General features: G+C 44.5%; 1 protein-coding gene across 1 annotated transcript in view; it reads left to right on the top strand.

Moving 5' to 3' along the window:
- Positions 1-12,523, top strand: part of vwa8 (von Willebrand factor A domain containing 8) — a 66,492-nt gene that overhangs the window by 37,350 nt on the left and 16,619 nt on the right. Inside the window, exons 30-37 of the mRNA XM_071926345.2 lie at positions 1,812-1,931; positions 2,277-2,341; positions 2,446-2,571; positions 2,691-2,800; positions 5,001-5,152; positions 6,018-6,219; positions 6,396-6,477; positions 6,898-7,102. Of these exons, the coding sequence (XP_071782446.1) occupies positions 1,812-1,931; positions 2,277-2,341; positions 2,446-2,571; positions 2,691-2,800; positions 5,001-5,152; positions 6,018-6,219; positions 6,396-6,477; positions 6,898-7,102 (1,062 nt within the window). The remainder of the gene's footprint in view (positions 1-1,811; positions 1,932-2,276; positions 2,342-2,445; positions 2,572-2,690; positions 2,801-5,000; positions 5,153-6,017; positions 6,220-6,395; positions 6,478-6,897; positions 7,103-12,523) is intronic.

Here is a 12,523-nt window from a genome sequence, read left to right as displayed (position 1 = left end):
TGAATACACATAAACACACTTGTACACACACACAAACACACTGTGAGTATCAGTGCTCAGAAAGGAATTAAAGTCGATTTCCAAAAGTTGTTTCATGTCCTCTGATGTCCTCTTTCACTGACTATATGATAATGTGGCACTTACACAACACTGGCATTTCCAAATTTTCTGAGGACAACCACAGACTCTTAACAAATTCAGCATGCAAATAGCTGTGCACAAATCTGGGAGCGTGTGTGTGTGAGTGCGTGTGCTCGCTCGTGTTGACATGGTCGGTGGTTGGTGGTTGTTCCCCGCTGCATTTCTCTTACCTCATAGGACCCCGGCTTATGACAGGAGAGTAAGACAAGAACAATGCATGCTAGCTATTTGTCCGAGCAGAACAGTTCTACAGCTGGTGCATATTAGGCAAGAGGAGGACTTCTAAAAATACCGTTGTGATGGATCATATTGCGTCTGTCTAAAAATGAAGAGGTCCAGACATCATAAAGTTCGTTCACAGGTCACTGCTCTTCCAGGGAAATTAAACCAACACACACACACAGTCAGTCACACACACACACACACACACATTGTCACACACTCACTCACACTCATGCACTTGCACACACACACACTCTCTCACACTCTCATGCAAACATACACAAACATATGCACATGCACACAGACGGACATGCACGCACAAACTCAAACACACAAACACAGAGACATCACACTCACACAAAGCCTGAATCAAACACACCACCCCGTCAGAAGACACACACACAAACACACACACTCCGAGGCCAGTATATGTTTAGAGTCAGGGAGTGAGGCTTGCCTTCTATGAATAGCTCAGCCAGTATACAGTAGAGCAGAGTGTATGTCAGGGATGGGAGGCCATAAGGAAACCATTAGTCCAGAGCAGGGGGGCCGGGGCCCGAAGCCAGCTCCCCCGTGGCTCCCCCTCATAAAACTCAATTGAAGATGAAGCCTAGTGCGTCATGAATGAAAGCCTTGGCACAGCCCACCCAACACACACACAGTATACACACATGCAGATATCCTACTGCTCATCTGATATGAATGAAACAAGCACACACACAGAGAAACACACACACACACACACACACACACACACACACACAGACAGTTGTTACACAACAGAATAGTGAATCAGCTCGGGGTGTAGTGAAGGTTAACAGAGAGACTGTTTACAAGTTTGAGTTAGCAGGACATCGGCAGTCAGATCGACAGAGTAAGAGCTGGAGTGGAGCGCCCTCTGTTGGCTGTAGTGGAAACCTACAAAATAACCCAAGAATCACTCTCTGTCTAACCATGGTGTGACACCCGCTATGTCTTAGTCTAAATGAGTCCAGATTTAGTCTGTTTAGTTTAGTCTAGTTTTGTAGATTTTTTATTATCATAATGGAGAGCAAAGATCAAGCAAAACTTGGCAGAAATCTATTTGGAAGCGCATAAAAGTAATCACATCAGGGCAGCATTCAGGACCAATGTTCCATCTATCATCATGATGATAGATGGAACAATCATTTATCACATTGACCTCATCAGCAATTGCTCCACTGTGTCCCTAGAAATTTTGCCATATCATAGGGTCTAGTGAATTACAACACTAAACATGATAATCAACATACATATACATTTTCTGGGGGCTTAAGCAAAGGTTTTGTTCTGATTACACCTCCACTGTAATTTCCATTTCTCTCTCTCTCTCTCTCTCTCTCTCTCTCTCTCTCTCTCTCTTCCTCTCCCTCTCCCTCTCCCTCTCCCTCTCTCTCTCTCTCTTTCTCTCCCTCTCTCTCTGCCAGAGTAACACAGTGCTCCATGTAGACGTGGTAACAGGTGCCGTCCGGAGGCTCATGTTGTCTCCTGACAGTGATCAGTCCTCCACTAGAGCCTCCAATTGGTGGAGCAGCAAGGAGCAACAGGTCAGAGGTCGCAGTGTTTCCATGTTACAGACAACAGAAATCTAAACTGGCCTGTGGCTCTCAGATGCTTAGGAGTCATCTTCAATGTCAATTGAATTAACACAAAAAACATTCAATTAACCATTTGTTGTTTGTGTCCATGTGTATGTATCATACAAAGACTAGTTGCAAATGTTACCCCTTTCTGTTTTTTGGAGGTGAATTAGACTGGATCATAGTTTTTATAATTTTAATGTTTTTCAAGGTGGGGGGGGGGGGGGGGGGGGGGGGGGGTCATCACTGAATGAATAGCCCCAAAACACCATTTGAAGTTAATCTGTACTGTATATTGTTTGTTGTTTCCAGGGAAGCCATAAAATGTGCCGTGATTTTGCCCACAAAAACTGGCTCCTCTTCTACAAGGAGGATGGGTAAGCTACTGTAAACTACACCATAAACAACACTGTAGTTGTTATACAAAACAATTTGATCTCAGTCCATCCGTTCATCTGTGTGTCTGTGTGTGTAACCATAGCAACCACCTGGAGGTGCTGGATGTGCTGGAGGGCCGGGTTCACTCCATCTCCCTGCCCATCAACCTGAAGGCCGTCTTCCTGGTGGCAGAGGACCGCTGGCTGCTGCTGGAGAGCAACACCAACAAGTAACCGACAGATCTCAAATCTCTCCTGTGCTTTCAGACTTAAAGATCAGCTATCCTTCATTAACGATTATATATGGAGGATGTCCGCTGTAACCAGGTGTGTTTGTTTTGCTGACCAGGAAGTACCTGCTGACCAAGCCCATGCACATGGGAGCTGAGGACTCCGGAGTGTGTCAGCTCCACACCATCAGTGAGGACTCAGTCAGCTCTGGCCATGGAGCCAGCTCAGGTATACATAATGTTAATGATAATAATAACCTTTATTTGTAGAGCGCTTATCAAAACAGTTATAAAGTGCTTTGCAAGATTAAAAAAAAAAAAAAAAGAATAAATTAGGGCTTTAGTGATTAGCACTGTCACAGCAAGAAGGACCCAGGTTCGATTCCTGGCCCCAGCCCATTCATTTGCGTGGGTTTCCTCATTCCTCACTAGTCCAAAGACATGCAAGTCAGTTGGATTTGCCATAGGTGTGAATGTGTTATTGTCTGTATATCGGTTAACCCTGGGATGGACTGGCAAAAGGGGGTTCCCTGCCTTCTGTCCAATGCATGCTGGGATAGGCTCCAGCTTCCCTGAGACCCTGAATAGGAATAAGTGCGTAAATGAATGAATGAATTAATAAATTACTTCAGGACAAATGTGCAGAATAATTAAAACAAGAATAACAACAAAATAACACACCATTGCTCAATCAAAAGCAAGCCTAAAAATGTTAATTTTAAAGGTGTTTTAAAGGAGGACATTGAGTTGGCTAGCCTGATCTTGTCACACTGAAGATATATACGCTGTAGCACTCATACTACACCAGTGTTGGGGAAAGTTACTTTTGAAACAAACTAGTTACTATACTTCGTTACTTTCCCTAGTATCTAGTTACTGTAGTAAGTCTTTATTAAAAGTAACTCTCGCAGTTTCAAGTTACCCATTTAAAAACATGCCTTTAAAATATGTCTTCTGTTGATGTTCTTACTCATATTGTATAGAAATCACCACTGAATGCACAATCTGTTATCTAAAGAAAACATCAACCTCTGAAAGGCAAGGTATCTTTCACTTATTTGCGTACCACTGATATACAGTGAACTAGTAAGATCACAGAGGAAGCTTTAACATCATGTCTGATCTCAAAATGAACAGCAGATAGCGCTCACCACACATTGGCAAGTGCTTTCAATTCCCCAATGCACAGCGTACAGGTAACAATAATGTTCTTACCGTTTTCTTCGATCATTACAAGGTAATGTGAATATTTCCAAGTTGGGAAGTTTATTGTTGTGTCCATTCTGAAAGCAGGTCGCAGCTTAAAAACCTCCACCACACGCCAAGGGTTAGAGGGGTACCACAGCCTGCTGTATAGTCTGCTTTTAATAATGTCATGTAGTGCAATGCTTTAGTATATTTTTCTTTAATTTCCACTAAGTTGAAAGTAACGAAATGCAACTTTGAGAAAGTAACTACTAACTGATTACATACATTGAAAAACTAGTGTAATAAGATACTTATTGAGTATTCCCAACACTGCACGACACACGGTATTTTGGATTTTTTTGTCCATATTTGGAGAATCGTATTATTGCTGATAATGTACATAATGTACCATATTGCTTCCTATATCTTGAAGTGAACTTCTATGTTTTATTAAGCCTGCATCCCAGGACATTGAACTTACCAAGCTGAAGCTAGTTCTGCAGCATACAGGACATTTAGGGTGAACATCCGGCAGTTGAAAACAAAGGTTAACCAAGCTTTTATGTTCCTGCCATCCTGCTGCTGTGCAGGAGTCACTGCAGACATGATGTCAACCCCATTACCACGACCAGGCAGACAGACAGACACACAGACAGATAGACTGGTGCCCTCAGCCAACAGTATGTGTACCTTGACAAGACATGTGGCCTTATCTAATCCGTCCACTGGACTCAAAGTCAAACCAAAACCATAAAGTGAACCAAGCGCGTCTCAGCCGATATTAAACTTTCATACCCACTCCATTTCATAATTAGCGAGAGCAGAATGTGAAGTCATGAGTAATGCCCAGCGAGCTAGACTGAATTAGTGCATGAGGATCATAACTCAGTGTAATAACTCAATGGACCTCTGATTATCTAATTGGGAGCAGTGAACTCCGCTGCAATCTAAGGAAGAATTATGTGTTCCTGAGAGGCTCGCTGCAGTGAGCTTATTGATATGGCAGACACTCTGCCTGGCTGTCTGCTTCACTCTCTTAATCACATGGAGTGGGCCATTACCCCACTCTTCAGCTCTCCACACAAGTGTGATGTCTGGAACATTTGTGGGAAGTTGTTAATGGTGGGGTTTATTTTTTTCGTTTGGTTTTGTTTTTAACTTTCATTCTCTCATCTCCTACCATCTCTCTCTCTCCCATCATGCCCTGTTCTGCCCCCTCTCCCCTAACCCCTGTACCCCAGGTGAGTCGTGTGTACCCCAGATGCTGTCATGTGACCAGCTCCCCAATGAGAACCTGAGCGCTGCTCTGGACCAGAAGATCGTCTCGCCTAACCGCCTGCTGGCCGACACCGGCTCCTACGCACAGGTCATCGTAGGCTTCCCAGACCTCATGGTGAGAGTATAGCAGATGATGAGACGATGTGAGAGCAGGATAATGTTTGGTAGAGCTAAAGCATCTTGATCATTTGAACTGATTTTAGAATATTAAAGTTGCACTAGACAAAATTGTATGTAAAACTACACCCATCTTATCAGCTGAAATCACAAATTAGGGCATAGAATTAGGGCAACATAGAAGAGCATCCCATCTCCCCTACTTGAGACCCAATATGTTTGCCCTGTTTGCCTAAATTAATTTCAGTTGTCAGATATAGTTATTGGTGGGAAAGCCTTTCAGCGCATAGGAAGTGAGATATTTACGTCCAAAGAGTAGTACCCAGTTTACTGACATCATGTTACATGATTTCTGGGTAATTCAAAGAGTTATCGCCCAGTGCTACTTGGAGACACCAAGTTGTGAAGTTGTCTAGTGCAGCTTTAAGGAAGCTACACCTTGGTTGATGGCAGCATGGTGGTTCAGTGATTAGCACTGTTGCCTCACAGCAAGAAGGACCCAGGTTTGATCCCCAGTCAAAGCCCTTTCTTCATAGAGTTTGGGTGCTCCAGTTTACTCCCATATACTAAAGACATACAAGTCAGGTTGTTTCAGTTGGCCATAGATATGTGAGGGTCTGTCTTTATGTCTGGATCTGGATTAGCCCTGCAATGGACTGGCGACCTGTCGAGGGTGAGAGAAAATGAATGAATTCATGACTCCTTGGCTGAATGAGGTTTTCTGGAGTGGGTGCTAGAGCTGGGCTGACGGAAATGCCTGCACATACTTCTAGCCTATACAGCTGTGGTCTTAGGTCAGCAGTAATATTTTCCTCTTAATCTTCTTTTCTTCTTCTTTTTAATCTTCTTCTTTTCCTGCCCAGTCCCCTAATGAGGTGTACACCTTCAAGAGGCCCGTTGACCTATCAGAGATGAAGGGTGGCGATGGTGGCAGTCAGTTCTTCAGAGGCGGGCTTCGCTCCAGTGCAGCCAAACGGACAAACTGTGTCAGTCTGCTCTCGGCCAATCAGGTGGTCCGAGCCCTCCCGCCCAATCAGGTGCCGCTGAAGGAAGTCTACCCTAAAGGTCAGAATTCAAATCACTCATGAGGTCATAAGTAGAAGTACTGTATTTGTTTACAAAACATGACAAATCCATATATTTTTTCACTTGTGTGTGTACATTGTGAAACCACACATGCATGCATTCAACGTATTTGACTAGGCCTGCTGTAAAGGCTTGTTTTCCTGTCTGTCACCCAGATGTCACACCTCCAATGGCAGCGGCTTACCTGGAGGTGACAGACCTGAACTCTAAGAGGCTCAAATATATTCCTGTCCCAAGGTAAACACAGCATACCTGTCTCTCACGCCACAATCTGTTGAATACAAGAACTGAAATTGGTGGAACTTTGTTGTTGAAGCAGGCTCTAGCACCAGCTAGTGGTCAGAGACAGCACTGCACTGAAGGCAATTTAATACTACTACTGATTTGTCTTTCATATGATTTACTATTATATTTTCTTACTGGTCTAATTATTTTTAAGTATCATGCTTGGTTTCAATTAATTCTAATGTAACTCCAAACAGTGAAGCGTGTATAATTGATCCTTGACTCTGATCACATAGTTTGCACTAAATACCTAATTAAATAGTCCGAACGAAGTCAAATTCATCTGCATGCATTTGTAGTTAAATCAAGTGACAATGTAGATGTGCCCTTTTGATGACTTCTCTTGACTTTCTCCATTCTTCTGATTGGCAGATCAATGACCGTGTCGCCCTACACAAGCTGGTTGTCCAAGGTGTCAGACTCTGACGTTCTATTGGCTGGTCTGGGTTCTGGGGGTGCGGTCACAGTGGATATGGGCGGGTACGTCCGGCTGTGGGAGACGGGACTGGACAACCTGCAGCGGTCGCTGATGGAATGGAGGAATATGATTGGGTCAGAGGATGGCAGGCCTATACAGGTAATTTCACAACATCAGTGAAAATTCTCTTGGCACTGTAGCTTGTTTGTCTTTTAGTCTAAAATGGGTCATGTGCATAATTCAGATGGAGAAACATCACTCCAGGATGCCCCAATGCATATTACAAAGCAGTAAAGCACAAGGAGGCTAATTTTTGTGGAAACACAAAGCTTGCAGCCTGCAGTTTCTGTCAAGACCACTGAGTGGCAGTGCTGTTTCAGAAATAATCACTGTGAGCAGAGCTTCAACTGGACTTCACAAAGCTTGTGTGTCCTGGTCTGTTGGAAGCCAGGTCATAAATTTTGGGGTCGGAAACATCCCATTAGCATAAAATATGGAATGTTTTTTTCACAACCATGGTGGGTGTTGGTGAATGGAGGGTCTTTGTGGTGATGATGTAATAGGTTTGACCTTGGCTAGGGGTCAGTACATTTAGACCAGCACACTGGGTGCTGGGTTCAGGGGACTGAAATAGACAGCATTGTTAAGGCACCCACACACGCAACACAGAGAGAGGAGCTCTGTAGGTAATGCATGCCTTCCTCATATAGGGCGCATTGTTTAGGGATCTGTAGCTTCTGCATGGGGCAGTTAGAGGGGAGATTGAGAGAAGTTTTGAAATGGGCTGAAACGTCATAGAGAATAATCATAGAGAGTAATCATAGATCAATGGTGCTTCTCAACCAGGGCATCGCGAGATGATTTATGGGATCTGAAGTAAATATCTTTCTACAAATGTACTATCATGTTTTGAATCTTTAAGATAAATGCCTTTTCCGTGAGAAGCAGGGAATATTCGCAGGCCTCAAGGCTTTTTCTAGTGATAAAACAATTAATATAGCCTGTAAAGGGAAAGTAAGACTTATAAGTTGGTGTCATAGTTTACCATTCTGTACATTTGTTCCTGCAAAAAGACACCGCGACAGGGAATCACTTTGTTGTGGAGAGTCACGTGTCGAAAAGCTGGAGAACCACTGATAAGATCTTTGCAAGAGTCTGCAGAGCCCAGGGCGTCTGGGCCAAAAATGAAGCGGCTTGCCTTGGACTGAGGCTATGTTTGTTAACGCACACACACGCACACACGCACACCTGCACACCTGCAGTGCACACACAGAACCTCTCTCTGGCCTAGATTCCTCAGTGGCCAGGTCTACTTTGATGGGGCACCTTGAGTCCACTGTAGGTCAGACCGAGACAGACTCTCCCTGTGCTCCCTGTTAGCTCTCTGCAAACAGCCGTAGCTCTCCTTAAACATGGCCTCTACCTGCGCCTGTTTGAAAGCCCCTCTCTATTGCTGCTCTGAGACACGCTACTGTACCTAGCTGTTTACACACATCGCCGCCATACGGGCCTACCTGTTTGCATATGGCACACACACATTACTTGCCAAATGCCTCGTTTTTGAGGAGTGTGGGGCTTTTGACCAAGGTAAGAAATGGACAAGGAAGTCAGAGGAAAGGAAAACATTCTAATATCAGTAAAAGAATAGGCAGTGCGTGGCTCTAAGGTTATCCTAGAATTGACCACCAATTTATCAATGTCTGGTAGGAGACTGGTGAGTTAGATAAGGACAAAGGCTGACATTCCTGCTTTGGTTTAGGCACGTACATGCGCATACACACACACACACACAAACAAACAAATGCACCCAACATATGCATACAAACGCTCAGGAAGTGATGAGCAGTGTTTAATTAGCAAAGATCACTTTTCACTTTTCCACTGACGGAGGAGGAGATAGACGACAGCTCCCAGTGACTTCACAATGGCCCCATTCACACATACATTTCAGGACAGCCACACAATGGGCCATGTGTGTGTGCGTGTATATGTGTGTATGTGAGTGTGTCTTCTCTTGAGCGCTCAATTGCTCCTCAAATCTCTCTTGGCCCTCACTCTGACATTGCTCCATTACTGCACCACTGACATCATCTATCAAACACACACACACACACACACACACACACACACACACACCTACACACACACACACACTCATCATCTGTCTGCACACAGCTCTTTTGTTAAGCAGGTGCTGTTAATACCAAACTATCTGCAGGTATCCAGCAGTACCTAAAGCAAACACGCTCATACCAGTTCACCCTTATATATCCAGTCACTCATCCCCATACTCTTTTATACAATACGGTTGTTTTTGCACCCATGTTTTGATGTCGTTTTTGCTCTCCAGTGCTGGTTGGCCACCTGCCACCCCTATCCCTCCCTGTCCTTGCCCAAGCAACCATATCAATCACACACACACACACACGCCTGTTGACAAGTTTGAATAGTGTACAGGCATGCCTTTGTTGTGACACAATCTGCAAACTTGCGATAGATTTTGTAGTTGAAAACAACTATTTGGAAATGTGCAAAACACATTTTGCAAACTTGTGAAAATATGTATTTAAAGTTCTAAAGCTGTATTGCAAGTTTTTAAGTCCTGTTACAACCTTGCACATCTTTTAGTACAAGTACAACTTATTTTGTCTGTTTTTTAGTGCTATGCACACACACACATACATTCACATCTAGGCATGGATTAACACACACTCACACATGCACATGCACACACGTGCACATGCACACAAGTTCACGTACACACATGCATTCATTCACACATACCAAACTTACACACACACACAAGTTTACATATGGGCACGCATTCGCACACACACACACACACACACACACACACACACACACACACAGGCCATCCATAAATCCCCCTCTGTAGGCGTCTAAAGGGAGAATCAGCAATTTACGAGCCTATTAATCCCACAAGACAAGGCGTGGGCCACGAACGAGAGCAGGAGAGACTGGGTGAAGAAAAGAGAGAGGGGGGAAACAGATATATTGAGAGACAGGGGTGGGATAGAAACGTTGATTCCCACAGTCATAAAGAGGAAATCCCCTCATCTCAGCCCCCCCTTCTATCTCTCTCTGTCTGTCTGTCTGTCTGTCTGTCTCTCTCTCTCTCTCTCTCTCTCTCTCTCTCTCTCTCTCTCTCTCTCTCTCTCTGTCAAGATAAAATTCAATTCAATTTTATTAGCATGACATTCAAACCATTGAGACGATGAATTATTTGGCTTCAAAACATATACAATAGTATGTAATTATCAACATCCTAACTCTTTCTTTCTCCCTTTTCAATCCCCGCTCTATTAGAAGTAGACCCCACTGTTCTCCCCTTTAGTTGTAACCTTCGATAAACTTTTCTCAGTATCGCAGAAAACTTTTTGCGCTCGCTTGAGGCAGAAAATTGTTTTGTCGATGAAGAAATGATGGGAAAAATATCAAGAGAAATGCATTTGTTGGATAAATAATGACATTTTGCAGGCTTGGCATGATCAACCCGACAAATGGTTCAAATTCATTGCGCAACAGTTCAAAAGTGGCCTTGGATGTTCTGAATTGTTGTCTGTGAAATATCTGTCCATCACGCTCTCCTAGAATTGCCTCACCCGCCAGGACGCCATTGAGGTTATATGGTGCATTAGACAAAACAAAGAAATGCTGTTGGATATTTCCAAGAGCATTTCTTTGTTTTTGTCTTCAGATGAAAGCATGAAATATGGCCAACTAAACAATAACAACTGGCCCAATACTGATCAATTCTTGAAAGACTCCATTTTTCTCATGGATGTGTTTTTCATTTATTCGCTTCAGCCCAGTCGATGGCAACACACCTAATTCGCATTTTATTTCTTGCAACATTTCAAAATCTGCCTAAAATTTGCTTGACAGTTGGATGGAAACACGGCTCGAGAGAGAAAGCAATAGAGAAAGACAGACGGATGGAGAGGGAGAGAGAGAGAGAGAGAGAATAAGCCAGCATTAATGACATGGTGGTGTTATCCATCAGGATCCCCTCTCTGTCCCGGCGGGGGAGCGGGGAGAAGCTGTCTTTATCTTACCAATTAACACTGCGCTCATTAGCAACAGCAAACACTATAATCCCGGATGATGTTCTCACACAGCTCTGCATCAACACACACACACCAACAATGAATATACATTTGAATAGTTGCACACTTTAAAGCACACTCAGACAGGGGGGATTTGAGGTAGAATGACAGATGGTAGGTGATTATGTTGGAGGGGAACGTGACTTTTCTCCCCTGCGATAGTGTTCATGTAGTTAGTCAAACTGATATCCTCCCTGTCAGGACCTATGCCGGGACACCGTGACTCTCCACTGGGCCCAGGGTAATGTGAGCAGCCAGACTGGTAGCTGATGACCACACACACACACACACACACACACACACACTGTAGCTGCAATGCCCAACTGACTCATACCTTTCTGGCAGCCACAGTAGGAACCTGAACCCAGTGTGCCAGCTTCTCCGAGCCGCTCAGAGCCCAAAATGGACACATGTTGTAAAGCATCACTCATCGTTTTTCTGAGCCCAAATGTAATGCATTAGTCACTCGTTTTACCGGTTGTGGCTGAGCCGGAATGGAGCCCCTGTTACTGGTGCCGCTGAACCAGAATGAGGACACATTCACGGTTTATGCTGTCATCGACGATATAGTTTTACCCATATACAGTGTGTTGACATGAGCGGTTTCCAGAATAGGCCGGAAACTGGAACCCCGGTGGCCCGACTTGCTCTCTGATGAACAGATTTCATGGAGACACAAAGACGCAAGAGTTGTGGAGAGTGGCACAGAAACAGCCCTGATGGAGGTGGTGTTTGATAGGGAAACGGAGTGTGTGTGTGTGTGTGTGTGTGTGTGTGTGTGTGTGTGTGTGTGTGTGTGTGTTTATGGACAAGATTAGATGATCATAATCACATTTCTAAACACGCTCAGCGAGGATGCTATGTCTAGCCGCAGCTAAGCCTTTGAAGTGGCATTCCCTTGCATCAGACGCATACCCACCTCTTCATACATGGGACAGGCATGTGTGCAGCCAGGCTCTTTTGCTGTCTTTTTTGCTGTATGTGCTGTGTGACTCAGAGAGCGGTCATGTGCCAGAGGTGAGCTTCTAAAAGTGGGCTGTGGTGACGCGAGCGGCTCACCTCCGACCCTTTACCTCACCACAGGACTATGGCACGTAGCTCTCTCTGGTTACTGAGCTTAACGCTGGCTCTTTTGGACATACACTCTCACACACACGCACACACACACACACCCACACACACACACCTCCTTTGCCCCCTCTGTGACATTAGGGCGATCTAGACCTGTATTGATACACAGATGCCCTGTGGTTTTGCAGCTGCATGTGTCAATGGGGATGTTTGTCATTGTAAATGGCCTCTGTTTGGATCACTGCCCCCCCCCCCCCCCCCCCCCCCCCCCCCTCCCCACTGTTACTGTCCTACAAGGAAGTGTCAATAAAGATTTCCTCATGTAGATCTGTAATGTCAACAGCAGACACAGCTGGACTTTGGGTGATGTAATGTTGGTGCA

The sequence above is a fragment of the Centroberyx gerrardi genome, chromosome 10, assembly GCF_048128805.1.
Source record: "Centroberyx gerrardi isolate f3 chromosome 10, fCenGer3.hap1.cur.20231027, whole genome shotgun sequence".
Taxonomy (NCBI): domain Eukaryota; kingdom Metazoa; phylum Chordata; class Actinopteri; order Beryciformes; family Berycidae; genus Centroberyx; species Centroberyx gerrardi.
This window is presented reverse-complemented; position numbering and strand designations above follow the sequence as displayed.